We start from the raw sequence: 19,131 nt of genomic DNA on the forward strand, positions 1-19,131 counted from the left end.
AAGAAAAGAAGGTTTACCTGGTTCAGATCAAAGATATCAAACACTCGTTTAATGTATAGGTCTCCTTGTGGATCCAGCCCTTGAAGATCCAAAAGTTTCTTGAATTCATGCAGACTAAGCAGCCCAGATGGACATTCCCTCATAAATTTGCTGTAATAATGGTGCATCTGTGCAGGGGCATCTGGTAAGGATTCTTGGGAGCCCATGTTGTTACACAGTAAGTGTCCCTTTTTGTCTATTCACATTTCTATCTCCCAGGTTCAAAGTCTTGCTCATGACCACAGCTCGGGTTAATATGGCTTTTAAATGGCTACGTTAAACATCTTACAGCATAAGTTTCTATTTTTATGTAGTGCCTATCTCTACTCATGAGATTACCTTTAATGCCCAAGTCTAAAATAGATGGGATTTCAAATTGTGGCTAAAGTAGAAGCAAAGAGCACCATGGTTAAATTATGGTTTATCATGCTTCCATTGATTACAAACATGCCTGTTATTAAAAAAATAAAGAGAATATTTTAAAAGTGATTGATTTTGAATTATGTACAAACCATTAGCAAAACACAAGATTCTAATTCTGGAATAGTAGTAAGGAATATCTATAATTTTTGCTGCAAATAAGGATGGAAAAGTTGAGAGTGCAAACAGCAATGCCTGTAATTACATCCTCTTTGCTGTAAGTGGATTAAGCCTTTCTAAAAATTGAGCCCTTTGGATTCCTCCTTGATGTACTTTTTGTCATAAATATGCTGTGCAAGAGCTTGTATTTGTGTGCAAATTGCATCCTATTTCTTCCCTCTCAGTGTGGGTTTCCAGATATAATACACAGTTTTGGTCACCAGCCTTGTCACAGAATTTGAGTGGAAGAGGAATCTTTTGCAGTAACTTCCTTAACAGGAATCAACTTAGTCTGATAAGTACATTAAAAACAGGTTTGCTCTTGGTCAGTGTTGTGGTCCTGCTTTTTGTTTTACAGCTTTCAGGAGCTGAATTCCTTCTTCCTCTGTAAGCTCAGGGAAGGGGTTGGTATCAGAAATACTTCTGTACTGATTAGCTTTTATACAAGGAGATGAGCAGCTCAGGAGCATTACTACAGGACAAAGAAAAGAGGAGCTATAAATACTGGTGTAAACATAGAGGATGCTAGTAACACAGAAACAAGACACTGCCACTTTTCATTTATAATCAGGGGAGTTTAAGAGCACAGTCCTGGGAGGTGGTGAGTGCCCAGGAAAAATGACAACCATCCTCCAGTCTGAATTCAGCCAGAGAACAATTACTATTGTAGGATCAGGTCAGTTTTTGAGAAGGACTCCTGTACTCCTAATAGTCTGTGCTTTAGCTCTCTCCACAAGGACATCAACAAGGTTATTATCATGTACTTCAAAATATGGAGAAAGAAAGCTTGAACACTTCTCAGGTGCCCATGAACCTCTGAAGATCAAAGAGAAAAATACAGACATTGCCATCAGTATAGCCAAAACTGGTTCAACAGGCAAAGTGGATAATCAGTGTGCTGCTTTTCCAGCAGAGAGCAGTCCCAGCTGTGTGATCCCAGGGACTGAGATTGGGATGAGAGTGGGAACAAACCCTGTGCAGGCATTTCTCCTGCAGGAGTGTGCTGGCTGGAACACTGAGGGTGAGTGAAGGGGATGCGAGGACAAGGGAGGGGAAAGGAAAGCAGACAAACCTCTTGGGGATGCACAGTCTGAGGACAATTCTGAATTTTCTTTTTGCCCTGCTCTTAAAGGAATGACCAGTGATTGTGTCAAACAGCAAAGACAGGTATTGTGGTTTTACCCCAAGTGGCAACTGAGCTGTCTCAGCTGTGCTCTCACTCTCACCCCACCCTGCCCCTGGTGGGATGGAGAAGAGAACAGGAAAAAAACCTGGTAGAACTAGTGAGTTTAGATAGGAATAGTTTAATAATTGAAATAAAATAAATATAACAACTAATAGTGCAGGAGAAGAATACAACCCCAGAAAAAACAGTGGTGTACAATACAATACAATTTCTCACCACCCTCTGAGAGATGCCCAGTCTGTCCTGAGCAACAATTGGCTCCTCCCAGCTCCCCTTTGTTTATATATTGAGCATGACATTCTATGGTATGGAATATCCCTTTGTCCAGTTTGGGTCTGCTGTCCTTGCTGTGATCCCTCCCAGCTTCTTGAGCACCTCCTCAGGAGCAGAGCATGAGACAATGAAAAGTCCTTGACTTAGAATAAATGCTACACAGCAACAACCAAAGCATCAGTGTGTTATCAATATTATTCCTACTAAATCAAAACCACAGTATTGTATTGCATAGTAGGAAGAAAATCAAAGCATCAGTATGTTATCATAAATCATAAATAAAAAACACAGTATTGTATTGCATTGTAGGAAGAAAATGAACTCTATCCTAGCTGCAAACAAGACAACAGAGAATCAGTAATAAGACTTAAGCAGGCTGAAAATTTGACATGATATTGTTAGGTTAAGAGCTGTCCATCAATAAGTCACCCAGTGCTAATCATCCTTCCTCTTTTCTCTCTTTCTCTTGGGCAGTAACAGCTCCCTTCCATCTCTTCACATGACCTTGTACAGCCACTGGTCACTGGATTTCGTTCTAGGCACAGGGAACCTGGGAGCTGCTCACATATACTGATCCCTCTGCCCTCCCTCCTGTTTCCCCCCCTGAAAAAAAACATGCATTACTTCTGCTTGTTGCTTCCAAATAGCAACTCTTGGGGAGGTGTGCCCACAGTGACTGTGGCATGTGAGAGACTGCCTTGAAGAAGGGCCTTAGAAGTCCAACTTTTTGTCAGGTTTTGTACATTCTGGCAAAAGACTTACAAGAGAATGCTAAGTTAAAGTTGGAATGCTTTTAAAGTAATACCTGTTTTCAGAATCCCTTTAGATTAATAAGAATAACTAAAACACCTGTAAAGACAGCAAACAGGCCTGGGTAAAAATCATCTGATTTATAGTTCAGTCTCACAACATCCCCCACCCCTAGCAGGGGACTAGAACAGTATAACTTGGTTGATATAACACCTGACATAAAAAGAAACGTGAGTTTTATGGGGCACAAAAAGACTAAAATTTATAACCCCCTGCACAGTGTGATGGCTGCAGGCAAAGCACGTATTGAGACAGTAGAACTCCTATAGAAATCACTTGTTCCAGAAGCCAAAGGCATTGGAGCATTTCTATTTCTAAATAAAAATAGAAAATTGATAACAATGTGGAGGCAAACTGAATAAATTAATATAGCAAAAACATTTCAAAGAATGCTGAAACAATGGATGTAGAGACTAGTTTGTGTATAGAAAACCCAGTGAAACAATTCCTAATGAGCTATCTGTTCCAAACAAAGCTGATTTTAAAAAGTGAAGATAAAATTACAGTATCTATTGAGATGCCAAGAAGTTTCTGGAATCTGTACAATATTCTGGGAATCAAAAAAACCATACAAACAAGCAACTTTGGGACTTACACCAAAAGTGATAGTCCCATAATAAAGATTGCTGGTTCAAATACAATCAATGCAACAGCATGGGCACACAGAAAATGCACATTGCAGGTAAAGCAAAAAACTGTCTCTGTAGGGAATCATGAGAAAAAAAGATCAGATTACTTAGTTCTGCTCTGAAAATGGTATAAAAAACTCTTAGTTTTTAGAAGGGATCGTGTAATTTTGATTTCTTTACAAGTGAAAAAAGGTAGTTTTTTGACAGAGGTTGAAAATAGAGGTTGAGCCTTTTAGAAAGAGACCCACATCACAACAAAGCAAAGCTTCCCAGCAGGGTGATCAGGAGCTAATTTGAAATATAAAAAAAGAAGAACACTAAAATAATAAAGATTACTTTCTCCTGGGTATTGTGAAAATTGTGACACCTTGGCAGTAAGCAGCCTCTACTACATCCCTGTGTTGTGGAGCAAGGAGAACACATCTTTCCCCTGTGATGGATGCAACTGAATGTTCCCTCTTTGAAGTGTAATACAACAAAGAGAACTGCTATCCTGTGAAGTGCCAAATGCCAAGTTTCACATATATTTGAATGAAAAACTTATCTACAGATTTTTGTCTAAATTCATGTCGTCTTTGCCAATTAACTTCTTGCATCTGCTCCAGCTCAATCCATTTTCTGTTTTCTTCATTGGCAATTTCTGTGTGGCATTTTCTCTGAAAAAAGCTGCATCTCTCACGTGTGTGACTCAGTTCGTACTTCTATACTTTGCTCCATTTCTCTCTTTCTCCACCCCTCTCCTTCCAGCACTCCACTGCTGTCAGATCCTACCAGTGCTGGGTGCATGTGGAGATCTGCCACTGCTCATTTTGGAGGCACAGTGGCTCTGTGTGGCCAGGACCAGAGGAAACACCACTGCAGGCAAGTCCCTGACTTCAGAGCCTGGTTTCCTTCCCCCTGTCCTGTCATCTCCCCCTGCCACCATCTCCATCTTCCAGCTCCCCATAGGCATTGGCCACTCAGCATCTATAGACAACTTCAGAGTCCCTTTATGCCTCTTAAGATAGATGCAACCTACCTCCCAGCTCAAGCAGATCTGGTTGAGGTGTTTTCAGAGAGACAAATGAAAAGGAGTCATCTGGACAAGGTACAAAATTTTGGAAAGAAAAGACAATCCTCCCAGAGGAGCTGGAATGACCTATGCTTATCAGAAAATTTACCTATGAAGGCTTACAGTGTTAAGGGCTTTATTTTTTTTTTCTTTATTTGCTTTTTTTGATTTTTAAGACCCAAACTATTAGGTCCCAACCATCACCATTTTCTCCCTACAAACCACTCTACAGTTTTATAACTATTTGAATGAGTGTTTAGTTTCTAAATTCTCTATTTCTTCTCAGCATGACACAAGGAGGAAGACCAAGCTGACCTTTCTTTATTTTATCTTCAACAGAATGTAGCTTGCTTTTACAGGCTGTACTTCCCTCCTTTATAAACCAGAAAGATTTTGCCCCAATGAGACAAATTTCTAGTAGGACAAAACTCTTCATCTGAGGTAAGAGGACTCACAAATTCTTGCTGACTCAAGAGTGGGGATGGGGAAAAGAGAGGTCACTGCTGCTTTCTGTGGTGTTTAAACCCTGGCACCATTGTGGAACACACAATTGCTGAATTATTCTCTCATTAAAAACACTGGTCAAGTACTGGCCCAACTTTGCTAGTTCACAGTCACATTCCTTGTGTGCATCCTACCATAGTTGTACAAACAATTAACTCCTTGAGATTTGTATAGCTTTAAAACTGAAAAAGAAGGCAGTGATCATTAAAGCAATACATCTATAAGAGCCTATTATGTCTGATTTCTTTTTGTGGCACTGCTTCATTATTCCTGACATGGAGATTATGAGTGCTGCTCAATGAAACACATCTTGGTGATGAGAAAGTCAACTGTGCTTGTCTTAGTTGTGCAGAGCCCAGACCAAGAGGGTTTTTTTGGTCATTAAACCAGTTACAGGTGTAATTTTGTGGGTGCTGTTAGCCACACATGCTACAGTGTGCCTGTATCTATCAATAACCATGCATAATGAAATAACAAGTCTTACTCACAGAACCATTTGTGGTGCTGTTCCTTTAGTTTCAATGACTATAGGAAGTGCTCTGAGATACCAATTTTACATTTTCCATTTTTTGGTTCATGCCTTACCATGAAGACCCACTGCTGAAGCTGTTATTTTCACCAAGGTTTCTAGTTACCAAAGGGGTGCATCCTCCTTTGTCAGCAGAATAAATCAGGAATACTTTCTTTTAGTAGCTAGTGTGAATTCACTGATTTTCCTAAACTCAGGGTGGGCAAGAGCTTGGGCTGCACCTGGTGGGATTCAGGGAATTAACTGCAAGTGGGACTAACAATCCCTACTACTGCTAACCTGCAACTTTTCAGTGGTCTTATTAGAAATGAAGTGAAAGAGTCCTGTCGTCCAGGGAAAATCTGAGAGGCCAATGAAATGTCCTGGCTCCAACTGGGACAACTAAGAAGAAAAAAAAAAATCACTGAACTCTTCCATGCTGATGAACTAGATGGGAGATCTTCAGAATTACCATGTTGATGGTAATAGATTCAAATTCACTCTCACCCCCAACAATGTTTCGATGCCACAGGCTGTTTTCATGAAGGATTTCAGCTTAGACAAATTGGATTTTTCCAGTTAATAATGCTACATATATAGATCCTTAAACAACTCTAAATCCTGGCTTCCTGTTTTTATCTGTCTACACGGCACAGCTATTTGGAAAAAAAAATGGATTTTTTTTTTTCCTTTCTTGCTAGCAATAGAATCCCCAGAGTTAAGCACTTTGGAAAATGGAAAGCCAAGCCCAGAGTCGTTAGAAAACATTTAATTAAAAGAAGATGGAAATGTTTTCCTTCCTAGTGCCTGAAGTCCTTGCCCAGGTGAGCAGATGCTGAGCCACTGGCATCTCCTAGTGGCACGCTGGTGTTTCTGTCCAGTAATCCCTACTCCAGACTGTCAGCTCTCTTGCTGATGGAGAATGAATCTCTGGTTAAGGTTTTAACTCTCTTTTCAACACTTTTTCTCCATAGCTGGCATTCCAGTTCCACAATTAATGGACAAAAAAGGGGTGAGGCACAATTTCCTCCTGCTACTCCTTGAACATTTATTCCCATCTCTTTATATTTGTGCCTTCATTTGGAAATTTTGCTTTTTTTACACTTCACTTGTTTTTTCCCTGTGTGACTCAGATTCAGTCAAAGAAAGAAACTGAGAGTTTCTACCCAGGCAGAGGCCTGGGAAAGAGCTGGGAAAGAATGTAAATAATTCTTTATCTCTCTTGTTTTTCACATTGTTTATAGTTAAGTTCTATCACTGTGCATCAAGCACTCTGCACCAATGATGTGAGTTGTTTTCACTTCAGAACCAATGGATTTGGTCCTTGTGAAGCTCTGTATAAAAGAGCAGAGTATTTTGAATAAATAGGAGTTTACTCTCAACAGCCTTCTGGTCAGAGTTCTCTTCATTCCCGTCTTGCCTTGACAGAAACATTTCCCCTCTCCTCAAAAGCTGTTATCTGCTTATTCCTGTCTACTCCTGTTTTTTTTTTGACTGCTCCTGTTTTGATTTTTTTTTTCCACTCCATTTATCAGTTCTTTCCATTTATCTTCTTGAAGTAAAAAAAAAAAATCTTCTTTCTGATCTATGCAAAAATTGAAGTCTGCCTTCCTTCCACTACCTAGCTTTAAAAGTTTTTTTTTTTAAAGAGAAGTAAAACAGCTGCATAACTCTTTTAAAAGCTTTCCAAATAAGAATAAAAATGGCAATGATAAAATAAAGAAGAAAACCAGAAAAGATTTATTGTAACTGTCTGAAAATGCATCTCTGAACTGAATTTACTTTAGAAATGGTGGAGAAAGTAATTTTGAAAAAGGAGCATGAAGACAAAAATATTCACACAACCTACCAGTAGTGAAAGGGGAAAACCTGAGGGTTTTAAGGCTCTCATGCATCCCCACCTACAAGGAAAAAAACTCATTTAGGAGATTTTTTGAAGAGCTTGTCAGTAGGTGGGTCCTTCTCTTTGGAGTGACCTTGACATGTTCTCAGGTGCTTCTGCAGGGGTTCTCTTGAAAACAAAAAATGACATTTATGCTCATGTTGTATAAGAGCCTGTGTCAGGTTTGCAGCCTTGGTACTCTTGCTAGACTTGAAATAGACCATAGAGCATCATTAGTATTGGGAAAAAAACCAGTTCAGATCTCACAGAAATGTCTCACAGAAAATATCAGGTTATTTAAATACAGACATGGATGAAATTCACATGACAACACCTGAAGAGAGGGTATAAATCAGAGCTAGTGAAATTTGGGAAGGGGACTTCTTACTGAAAACAGACTCTTCATGATTTTCCAATTAAAAGTACATACTTTGATTTAACATCCCATCTAAACTAAGCATGGCATAAGTACTTTTTGTAATATAATCCTAAGGTTAAAAAGATCTAGGAAAATATCTTTATATAATAAAGACATTTATATGTCTGTATATAATTCTGAAACAGCAAGAGCATGGGGAGACACTAAAAACTAATTATATTGCTTCATGTGCATAATCCACTTAACACACATATTCTGTTCACAGGCTCAGTGATGGGTTTTCAGATAATAAAGTGATAGAAATTTGAATATTTAAAGCTTAGCACTTTTGTTATCATAGAAACTGGAAGCTGACAGAGTCATCTTCAGCAATTTCAGGTTCAGGGAGACTCCTGCATTCACATAAATTTGTTGTTTGCTTGGAATCTCACTTCCTAAAATCTAAATGCATGCATGCTGCAAGAAATTTCATCTCAAATTCTTTTCCTCACGCACTAATGTCATAGATCTGACAGTGATTTTTACCACCATGGCAGCAGAGAAAATTTGATCCTCGATGAGAGAAAATTAACATGCAGAATTCAGGGCGGAGTGTGTTTGGAGGGGACAGGGTGAAGAAAGCAAAAGAAAACTAATTCTCAATGAGTACAATTTTCAATGTCAAAATAAAATGGCATTATGGCTTTTTACATCTGTGTGTATTATGCCACTTCAGAACCTTGAGTTTTTTATAAACTGATTTAAAAAAAAAAATCTTCTGCTAAGCAAGAGTTGGTTTCCACTGACTCAGGTAACTTGTTTTTCTCTTGATGTATGAGGCAGGGCAGAGAGATTTGGTTCATCTAACTTGGAACGAGCTGAGTCATCTTGAAGTGAGATCCTTTGTCTCTGCTGAGCATGGAAAGCAGTCTTGAACTGGATTTCTGCATTAAGACCAGAATCCAGAAGACAAATGCTTTTCCCTTGCACTGTGCCTGAGCCATGCTCTCATTTGAAGTGTTGATGCAGTTGGAATGCCCAAAAAATACAATGAGAAAACCATGCCAAGCCATAGAACTCACAAGTGCATTTCTCTTGGCAAGCTGGTATGGACACAGCTCATTCTGCTTGTTACATAAATCAACTAAGCCAGCCTGAAGCCCTACAGAATGACTTCACAGAAAGCATAAATTACAACAGATCAATATACACATCATGTCTGACTAAACAGATGCAGTGTAAATGCCAAAGAGGAAACTTATGAAATCCTGGCACGTTGTTTGAGAGGTCCTGGTTCTTGTTTGCCATGGGGTTTTCAGTGAGGCTTTCACAAGACTTTATTCAAGGCAAAAGAAGAATAAAACCGAGCTACATCTTATCTAGATGCTGGGTGTTGTATCTGAATAATGTAGCTAAACTGTTGCCATTTAATCAAAAATAGATTTTTTTATTAATGTTTAAAGGAAAAATGTAAAACATTAAAACTGATAAAACATTCTGGTTTACTTGATTCATTTTCCTAAGTGTTTTAGCCTTTCCAACTACTAAATGATACAAATAGATTGGGCAGGGATTAAAAACTGAAGAATGGAAGCCCCATTCTTCATCTTATTTCCATCTCCAAATGGATATATACTATACAATCTTATGTAACTGACAATTCTAAATGTGCCATTTCTGTTCTGCCTTCTAAATAACTTTTCCTGGTCTTATTGCTGCAGCTGAGCAACAGCTCAATTAAGAAAGCACACAATAAAATCTATGCCTCAGATTAGTGGTAGCTAGTGGAGGATTGTTACAGCATCTTGCAGAACAGGAAATTAATATCAGATATTTAGTGGGAGCACATTATTAAATAATGAGGTTTTAAGCCTAGGAGAAGCAGTTTTACAGTGGGTTTTATGAAGCCCTAAAGGCCAAATCATTGTTAAATTTCATTAAAATGGGGGGAAGACTTCCAAACTGATAAAAAAACGGAAGCATCTTTTTCTGTCTAACATGGAACATTAATTAGAAAAGCCCTTCTGAGAACAGCAAAACAAAAGCCTAGACCCATACAAACTATGTCTTTTGTCCCCTAAAACCCCAAATGCTGGCACCCCAACTCCATCCTGTATTTTCTCTAGGCCAAAGAAAACAAGTGCCTGATCATTTTGTCAGCCAACACATGCCTTAAACAATGAATAAAATCTTAATTCTACATGAATGGGGCATTCATTCTGGGTGTGTCCCTGCTACCCAGCTGCCAAGTTTTATGAAAATATTAGGAACTGATGAATTGAAATTTTTACACTTTGAAATTTGGTGGAAATATACCAATTGATTCAAAAGTTCTGGGGGTACCAGAGAAGGGGATGAGATTGGTAGCAAGAGTCTATCTGATGTGTACATAACCTGAGAAGTTTAAGGCATATATCTTAATATTCCTCAGATGAGCAAACTGCTTGCTCCATGGGTGATAAGCTAGTTGTAGTGGGAGAAAGGCAATTAGGAACTTCAAAAATACCAACAATACCAAAAAGATGTTCCCCTATAAAATAAAAAGCAAAAATCCCCAACATCCAAATCTCCCCACACTTTTCAAGAGCACCGAAGTGTCTTGACTGCTTTGTGCAGTGCACATTAATGCTTAAACAACTTAAACTGGAAATGCTTATACAACTTAAACTGGAAAAACTCTTAGGTGAGCTCAGACACTGTACATGTGCATTGCCCAGGAAGGTTAGCATTCACAAAGCTTTTCTGGGGAATTTAATGCATCAAATTTTTAGTTCAAAAGAGGACAGCAAATTAACCATTTCTACCAGTCAGGCAGACTGGAAGTTTGCTCATCATCTGTAATTAGCACATTTATTGAGTTAGGTGATACTACTTAATCAAATTTCAGTATGTTTAACCATCTGGTAATTGGCAGTGGGAAGAAAAGAGCATGCAAGGGGAGACTTGTTTTATAGGAAAAGTCCTCGAGGATTATGTAAGAAAGAATTACAAAATTCCGAAAAAGTAAGCTCAATTGGGAGTGGAGACGTGAATGGAAACACAAGAAAACAGTGTAATAGAGGTACTGTTTCATGTAAAAGCACACAAGGTACCTTATACTCTCAGCATTTTCTGAAACAAGTGTAAATTAATTACATAATTCCATATCTCTGAACTCGTTGAAATAAATAATGTGGGTAGTGAACATTAATGCTTTATAGTTTGGTTTTTTTTTTTTTTTAATATTATTTTATAACAAGATGGGCCCATCTGTTCTATTAGCTGAAAGCTGAGTTTGTATTATTGACAATTCAGCCTAAGCCTAATTTCTGTGACTCTTTTAGGAATTACAGATGACTCTTCACTCCTTTTGTCACATTTGGTAAGAAAATAACTCTGGGTGAGTCTCGTGGCTAGAAGAAACCTGTACGAAGGCTGTGTTGGAATAACATAAGACAGCAATACATCTAACAGCTGCTAGATGGATATTTAGCAGGACCTAGGATTTTAAGCAGTAAAATTGGAATGATGGATCAAAACCAAACAGAGGTGCCTTTGGAAAAAGGGGATTGACTGATACTGAATTAGGGCACAGAAGGTGTTCTGAATGAATCCCGAGACAGAAGGAATCTTATTGTGTCTATGTTGCATAATCTGAAAGCATTAATACCTATGGATCCAGCTGAGCACTCGCTGCCTTAGAAAGATTTTTCAAGAAGCTATATTAAAAAAAAATTTCAATTATTAATGCACACTGAAAACAGCGATAAAAATCTGGTTTCCAAAGATAAGAAACCACCAGGATTATACAGAATGACTGTATGAAACTTTCAAAATGGCCAAATGTACTGGGAACAGAACATTCAACATTGTTTGCCAGCCATTCTGGGTTATCTGCTTGGAGTTTTCTATTGAGTCTCTTCCATTACCTCTGAGCAGGGAGCTTGCAGCTCTCAGACATGCCTCTGAGTGCCTCAAATGCTACAGCCATAAGAAAGTCAGGAATGAATTCTTACCTTATTCATGTCAAACGTGTGAAATACTTGTTCAACATAGTTGTTAGCTTCAGGAGTAAGTCCGTGTAGATCCAGGACATGTTTAAATTCATGCAGGCAAAGCTGTCCCGATGGGCACTCCTTCATAAACTTTGTGTACCAGTGGTGAATTTCCATAGCATTAATGTCATCTGCTGATCCAGCAGCACCCATTGCATCAAACATACCAGGTAATCTTTTTCAGTATTTATTCATCCAAATGTTTGATTCTTGCTTCCCAGCAATGATAATTCAAACACCAACTCTGCCTTTGAGAGCTACTTTAAACCTCTTACAGATCACTACCAAGATAGACTAAGTAAATATAGCACCCTAGAAAGATTACTGGCACCCAGTTTTAGTACCCTGTGGTTTTAGCAGCTAATTAGAGTCTTTGTGCACAGTCAGTCTGCAGAGCCTCAGATGAACTGATTATACCAGTTCTCATCTTCTGCTTGCATCTGTGGTGCTAAAGGTGTTTAAACTGGATGAATATTAAAAAAAAAGCAACATGCAGGAACTTTGAGGCTTATTTCAAAACCTTCATTTTTACAATTTATAGTTTTAACAAAAAACTTAGAACTATTTTAATTCTTGTGTACGTTTTGTGCAGCTGCCTTGCAGCTTGTATACATTTTGTGCAGCTAACTTTTCATTTTTATTATTTCTGTATATATGGTGATCCAAATCTTACCTTACAGGTCGAAACTGCAACACAATTTGACTTGGATAACCTGAAAAAAACTGAAAGTTGGCTGTACACTAAGCACAAAGAACTTGTTGTCTTTAGACAGTTCTACAAGCAACTGAGTCTCCTGTAAGCCAATGTTGTCTGGAAAATTGCTTCCCCACTGCCACTGCTCTTTCAATCCCATCCTTTCCTTTCCCTTAGGCCAGCAGAAGTGTTTGTGGTTGCACTTGGGGACAGGTGTTAGAACAGATCCATGCCAAAGCTTGCAATAAGATTGCAAAATAAATATACTTAGCTTTAGAAAACATTGCTTACATTTTTGCATTGCCTGGTGTCACAATAGTGGGTTTTACAAGAGAACAGATAAAATGAGGGTGGAAAAGGGTGGCCAGCCGTCTGGGGGGTGCAGGGCTGCTGCTTCAAAATTGTTTGTGGAAACCTGTAGTGTCATAATGTCTGTTAGGTATTGCAGTAGATTGCAGTGTACAGATGTACAGCATTGAAGCCCTACAGCAGATCCTATGGCATGCAGTGGTTAGAGACTGCCCTGGTAGAATGTGAAGATCCAGCTGTCACACCTAAGGCTGCTGATGGTGTCTCACCATTGCACTGCAGTGATGTCTCACCAGAGGAGGGTGAGCACCACTCATGCAGCTTTACTCTGGAGAGCAGGGCACAGTCACAGAATCACAGAATCACAGAATCACAGAATCACAGAATAATGAGGTTGGAAGAGACCTCTAAGATCATCAAGTCCAACCTGTGCCCTAACACCACAACTAGACCATAACACCAAGTGCCAAGTCCAGTCATTTTTTAAACATATCCAGAGATGGTGATTCCACCACCTCCCTAGGAAGACAATTCCAGTATTTTATTATTCTTTCAGTGAAATTTTTTTTTCCTAATATCCAATCTAAACCTTCCCTGATGTAGCTGAGGCTGTGTCCTCTTGTTCTGTCAGTGCTGCAGGTGGAAGAGACCGACCCCACCTGTCTGAACCTCCCTTCAGGAGCTGTGGAGAGCAATGAGGGCACCTCTGAGCCTCCTCTTCTCCAGCCTGAACAACCCCAACTCCCTCAAACGTTCCTCACAGGGCTTGTGTTCCCAGCCCCTCTCCAGCCTTGTTGCCCCCTCTGGACATGCTCAAGCATCTCAATGTCCTTCCTGAACTGAGGGGCCAGAACTGGACACAGCCCCATTGCCCTCGAGCGCTGCGCACCTGCAGGAGATCAATTTTCCTCTGAGCCAATGTTGGAACTCAAAATGTCCCTCAGACATTTTTAGAGGTTCCAGGCCCTGGTTGGAGGCATTTGAAACCCTGGCAGGCAGCTGGAAACAGCTGTGATTTTGGGTTTGAGCCATGGAATGATTTACCAACCTTGCAGGAAGAACAAGAAGTCACAAAAGTTTAGATATTATAGTAGAAATAGTTACAAAGTAGAGGGAAGAATTTTTTAGTATTGTACAAGGGGGTTTTAACACCTGTACAGGAGGGTTTTTACTTTGTACATGAGGGAGGAATGTAGGCCAGTCCTGTTTCTCCTCTTTCTCCTTCCTTACCTCCTCTTGGTGATGTTGGCACTCACAGATTGGCTTAGAGTAGAGAGGCACCATTTAATATAGGTAATAGGCATTGGGGAAAACTGTAACCATGTAACACGTAATGTACCATATAAAAGATAGAAAAACACCATTGAATATAGGTAATAGGCATTGGGAAAAACTGTGAACATGTAACATGTAATGTCCCATGTAAAAGACAGCAGCAGCCCTGGTGGGGAGAGAAGAAGCAGTCGGGGTCAGAGAGGATGTCAGGGTGTGTGTGTGCCTCTGCCTGAGCTGTGAGCAAACCGCAGCAGCCCCAGGAGAAAATCTTTTGGATAACTTGCAATAAACTGCCTTGAGATTGAACAACAGAGACTGCTGAGCCTTTCTTTGCAAGCTTGGGTTGGAGGAGAGACTTTTCCACCACACGGAGCCCCTGGACCAGGCTGGGGTTCCAGCAGACCAAGGCTCCTGCTTGCTGAGTTGCAAAAGCAGCGTTGACAGTCAGGTGAGTTCCTTCAAGCTGGCAAGAGAACCAAAGATAGCATTGTACATGTCATGATCCTGCTTTTCAGGTGCCAGGGGTGATGAGCATTGTGGTGGCACATCCATGGTGTGTGCACTGCTGGAACAACCAGCTGGGCAAGCTGCCCTTGATACACAAGGTTTAGGACCATGGCATGCAGGGCCATGGGGTTCTCCAGTATTTTTAGGCAAATAAAGAGCTGGGACTTGCTAATCGTGTAAGATCAGAGTTGCAAGATATCTTTCAGAAATGGGTACAAGCCTTCAGTGTAAAAGGGCAACAAGCTGGGCTATTGCTGGAACAGATTTCTGCACATATTTTCACCTATGTTGCATAAACCAGAGTCTGCAGGTAGTCAGGGCAATGCTGCTGAGGAGGGAGAGAAGGGGGGAAAAGTGTACATGAATGCCTGGAGGACTTCAACAGAGACATATAATGTAGTTATCATTAAAATGTGATTTTTTTCCTAATCTCTACTCATTCCTTGCATCACTTCTAACAGTCTCCCCAGAGCAAAAATAGCTGCCCACTAACATCCTGTCAGTTATAAGATCAAGACCTTTAATACTGAGAAGCAGCAGGGATTTTCTTTATGAAATACTGAATAAAACCAGAATCCGAAACATGTGAAGTGGCATTTGGAAATATGTCACTTCAAAATACCCCTAGCAGATAAAGAATGCCATATTTTAAATAACAAAGAACAACAGAAAGGTAGTTTAAAATGGCAATCTTCAGGTTTTTATTGTTTTTCATCACATTTAAATTTTCAATAGTTAGAAATTGGAAAAGCCAACACAGAATTTCCCAAGTGTATATCTACCAAATTTCTTGTTCAATGAAAAGAGGAAGCTTTAAAAACCTCAAATGTTACTCAGAATTCGTTCCCCCTCACCCCCCTGCCCTCCCGAAATAACAGCGGTGTTCAAAGGAAAAAAAAAATCAAAACTTTGAACCACAGGTTTCAGAAGCCATAGACAGGGTTTTTTTTAGTAAATAAAGTGGCCTGCAATTGGTTCTGTACATTTTCATGTTGAAACTTCTGAAAAAAGCAACAGCATAAGTGGGAATATTAAGAAATAAACCATCTCAGTCCTTGAAAATGTGCATGGAATACTCTCTGAACCCTGTTGTTATTTTCCTTCTGGAAGACAAGGTTAAAATGTCAGAAAAACCTACACTTTATTTAAATAACTCTTCATGACAATCATCAAGCTATTCTAAGTTATCTATTTGATGGATCTTAAAAAAAAAAACCATGCAATTTTAAAGGTGGAACATTTGAAAAAATAAGCATATGAACAAGCATGACATGCTTATCATATCTGCAAAGCTCATTATTTAAAAATAATTAAAAGAAAACATGAGAAGACTTCAAGAAGCAGTGCAATAAACCAGACTAAAATGGCAACATGGAAGTTAGAATTAGGTGCAAGTAGGAGAAGAAGCTGCTTTTGAAGGAGTTCTTGGCCATGTTCCTGCCAGAATAGCTTTACTGAGGGATTATAGTGATGAAGTGCACACAGATTAGAAGGGCTATGCTGGCAACACTGTTCTTTTTAGCCATTTAATATCCTCACTTTCACTCTGAGGAAAAGTTACTTCACTATTTAAAGCACAATTGTCTCAGACCTATTGCATATCCATGTCCACATTAGCTGGGAAGTACATTTTTACATTTTTTTCATGTGCATTACCCTCCAACAAAGTCCAGAAGTGGAATGAGGGAGAATGTAGAAGCAGGGAACTCTCATTGTAGGCCTGCAAGCTATGTAATACAAAAGGGAGGAAAAACAGATGGAAAAGAAAAGCAACACCTATCAGAAGGTCTGAATGAAAGGCTCTCCAAGAAAGGATGAAAAAATTATATATTTAATTCTGCCATAAATGTGAGGCCTGAAAAGAAAAAACTGAACTTATGCTTACAGTAAAAAACAAAATTTAGTTCCAATGACTTAAATCCAGTATCAGTGGTTGCACACAAAGAAACCTATTGCCTATTGAGCAGTGTCTCTTTCAAATAGGCATGGGCTTATTTGCCTCTAAATATGGTTGCAAAGAGCCACCAATGTCACCTGGAACCTCCAAACCCTGTTCCAGGTGGCACTTAGAGCTTCATATGTGATGGTGGGGACTCAAGGCTACTAACACAGGCTATAAAATAAAAAGCCTTAAGGGTTTGATAGACTGTGTCTAGGAAATTTCAAGTTTTCTATAGATGATGCTATAAAATATAGGGGAAAGTTCAATGAAGCATTTGAAACCAAAGAATTGCAGAGAATGAGGACAACAATATCAGGGCACAGAAATCCACATCTATTATAGTGAAAAGCTTCAAGAGACTAAACTCTGACCCCAACTTTTCCCTAAAGTAAAATTCACACTAAGTCTCTCTCATTGTTATATATTAGCACCATCAGTCTCTGCAAGCCACAAGAATAAAACATTTGGACTTAAAGATGTAGGAAGGCAGCACCATTTAAATGTTTTATCTGATCTCCTTACTACAGTGACAGGCAATGATCTTATGTGTAGACATAAAAACCACAGGTCCCTGAGAAGTCTTATTTTCCTTTAACCTCAAGGCAGCCTTTCTGGAATTCTTTGAAACATTGCTGCAAAACAATTTGAGAAAGAATTAGACTTCTTGAAAAAACAAAAACAAACAAACAAAAAAAACCAAAGGAGAATGTTTGTGCAATTATAATGTGGAACTGATTAGCACGAGGTGGTATGGAGGCTAAAAGTAAATATGAGTTTTAAAAAAACAGATAATTTCAGGCAAGAAAAGCCCATTTAACTCATTTGTTGAATCTCTTCTGTGAATGAGTGGGCACAAGGGGTGCTGTTCCCAGGCACATGCTCCTGGCTTTTGCCAGAGACAGGAGAACTGACCTGGGTCTCTTAGAGCTGTCGAGTGAAGTGAGGCTATTTTTATTCCAGACATGACCCAGAGAGTGTTTAACTGGCTTACCTTTATCCAACTGGTGGATAAAGTGGAGATGGATAAACTGACTGAAGAACATAATTTTGGAAAAATTATGGTGTTCTGGAGGTCCTGTCTCAGATGGATGTCTGGGTACTGCATTGCACGTTTACTTGCAAAAAAAATGTTTATTTATAAATTGCATATTTACCATAAAATCATTCATGTAAATTATATTTTCTCTACAGTTTCTATTTGCATCTTACTGTATTTTTTTTTTCACATAGGTTTAATGCTTCTTTATTAGGATATTTTCTGATTTAATTTGCTTGCAAGCTTCACAGTGTGCTTGTATGTGAAAATACACAACTCTGAGTACACAATAATAAACTTGTAAATTAGTGCTTTGTTATTGTTTTAGGTCCTGTATCTGTTTTCTTACATGACAAAAGCACTTCTGCAGGAATCTGTCTGTTATCAAAGTCATGAAGCATAAAGGGACAAGGTTCTACTGATATTTACTAATAAAGAACAAATTGTTGTGATAGCCTACACTGAGGAGATGACTAGAGGGCAATTAAACTTTAATTCTTCCTCTTCTCTTTTTACAATTAATAATGATTTCTTGTGGCTCTCAAACTTTATTAGATGCCTTTTAAAATTAGTTTGTAAGTGGGTTCTAAATTGTTGTTAAGGTTACTTAAGTAATATTCTAATGCTACTAAAGCCCTTTATAAAGCATTAAGGTGACACCATAATCTTTCTGGGACTCTTACACAACACACATACTCTGTATTAAAAAAAAAAAAAAAAAAAAGAGAAAAAGAAAGGTGACCATCCCCTTTTTTTCTACATAAATAAAAAAAAGAGGATAAAAAAAGGTTATTATTTCTTCAGAAGGATAGTAAATTTCATAAAATTCACTAAAAGGAATTAGTGAAACAATTGAACAGATAATATTTGGTAGGTGATTATATAAACTCCATTTGAAGAACATATATAACATGCTTGCACCACCTTTAAAAGAATGATGATATTTAATAAGTCAGAATTTGATTTGAGAGAAGTATTGCATGTAACCTGTCAGTCCCTCCCTGAGACAGAGTCTGGGATTATCTAAGTGGCAAGATTAATGCAATGTGAGCAGGCAGTGGAATCCATGGCACACAAAGCACAAATTTCTCTCACAAACCAGAGGGACTCAGTGGGAAGCACAAATTCAGTCTGCATGTTCAGGTCCAGTGCAGCAGGGGATGCCTCCCTATGAAAAATCCAAATATGGATATCTGTGCTATCTCTGTGCATCTGTGCTTATAGCTGAACATGCTACTAACTCTGGAAGCCCAGAGTCAGCCACATTTTGATTCTTTTGTGAAATAACAAAATGTTCTGGGTTTAGGGAAATTTGGGAGAAAACATATGGGAGAAAATATTTGAAAATTAAATGTAATTTAATGTAATTTACCCTGTGAAAGCACTTCAGTAATTCTGCCATGTTTCCCTCAGACTACTAAATTTCTTTTGAAAAGCTATGTTGGCAGTTCACAGCTTTGCTGCAGTTTGCAAGCATAGTCTGTTTTGTGGATATGGTGATGGATAGAATTTTTC

General features: G+C 38.8%; 1 protein-coding gene across 1 annotated transcript in view; it reads right to left on the reverse strand.

Moving 5' to 3' along the window:
• Nucleotides 1-12,222, reverse strand: part of GUCA1C (guanylate cyclase activator 1C) — a 35,255-nt gene extending 23,033 nt beyond the window's left edge. Inside the window, exon 1 of the mRNA XM_021542405.3 lies at nucleotides 11,815-12,222. Coding sequence (XP_021398080.1) covers nucleotides 11,815-12,018 — 204 coding nt within the window. The 5' untranslated portion in view covers nucleotides 12,019-12,222. The remainder of the gene's footprint in view (nucleotides 1-11,814) is intronic.
• Nucleotides 12,223-19,131: the final 6,909 nt, after the last annotated feature.

Source organism: Lonchura striata, chromosome 2, assembly GCF_046129695.1.
Source record: "Lonchura striata isolate bLonStr1 chromosome 2, bLonStr1.mat, whole genome shotgun sequence".
Taxonomy (NCBI): domain Eukaryota; kingdom Metazoa; phylum Chordata; class Aves; order Passeriformes; family Estrildidae; genus Lonchura; species Lonchura striata.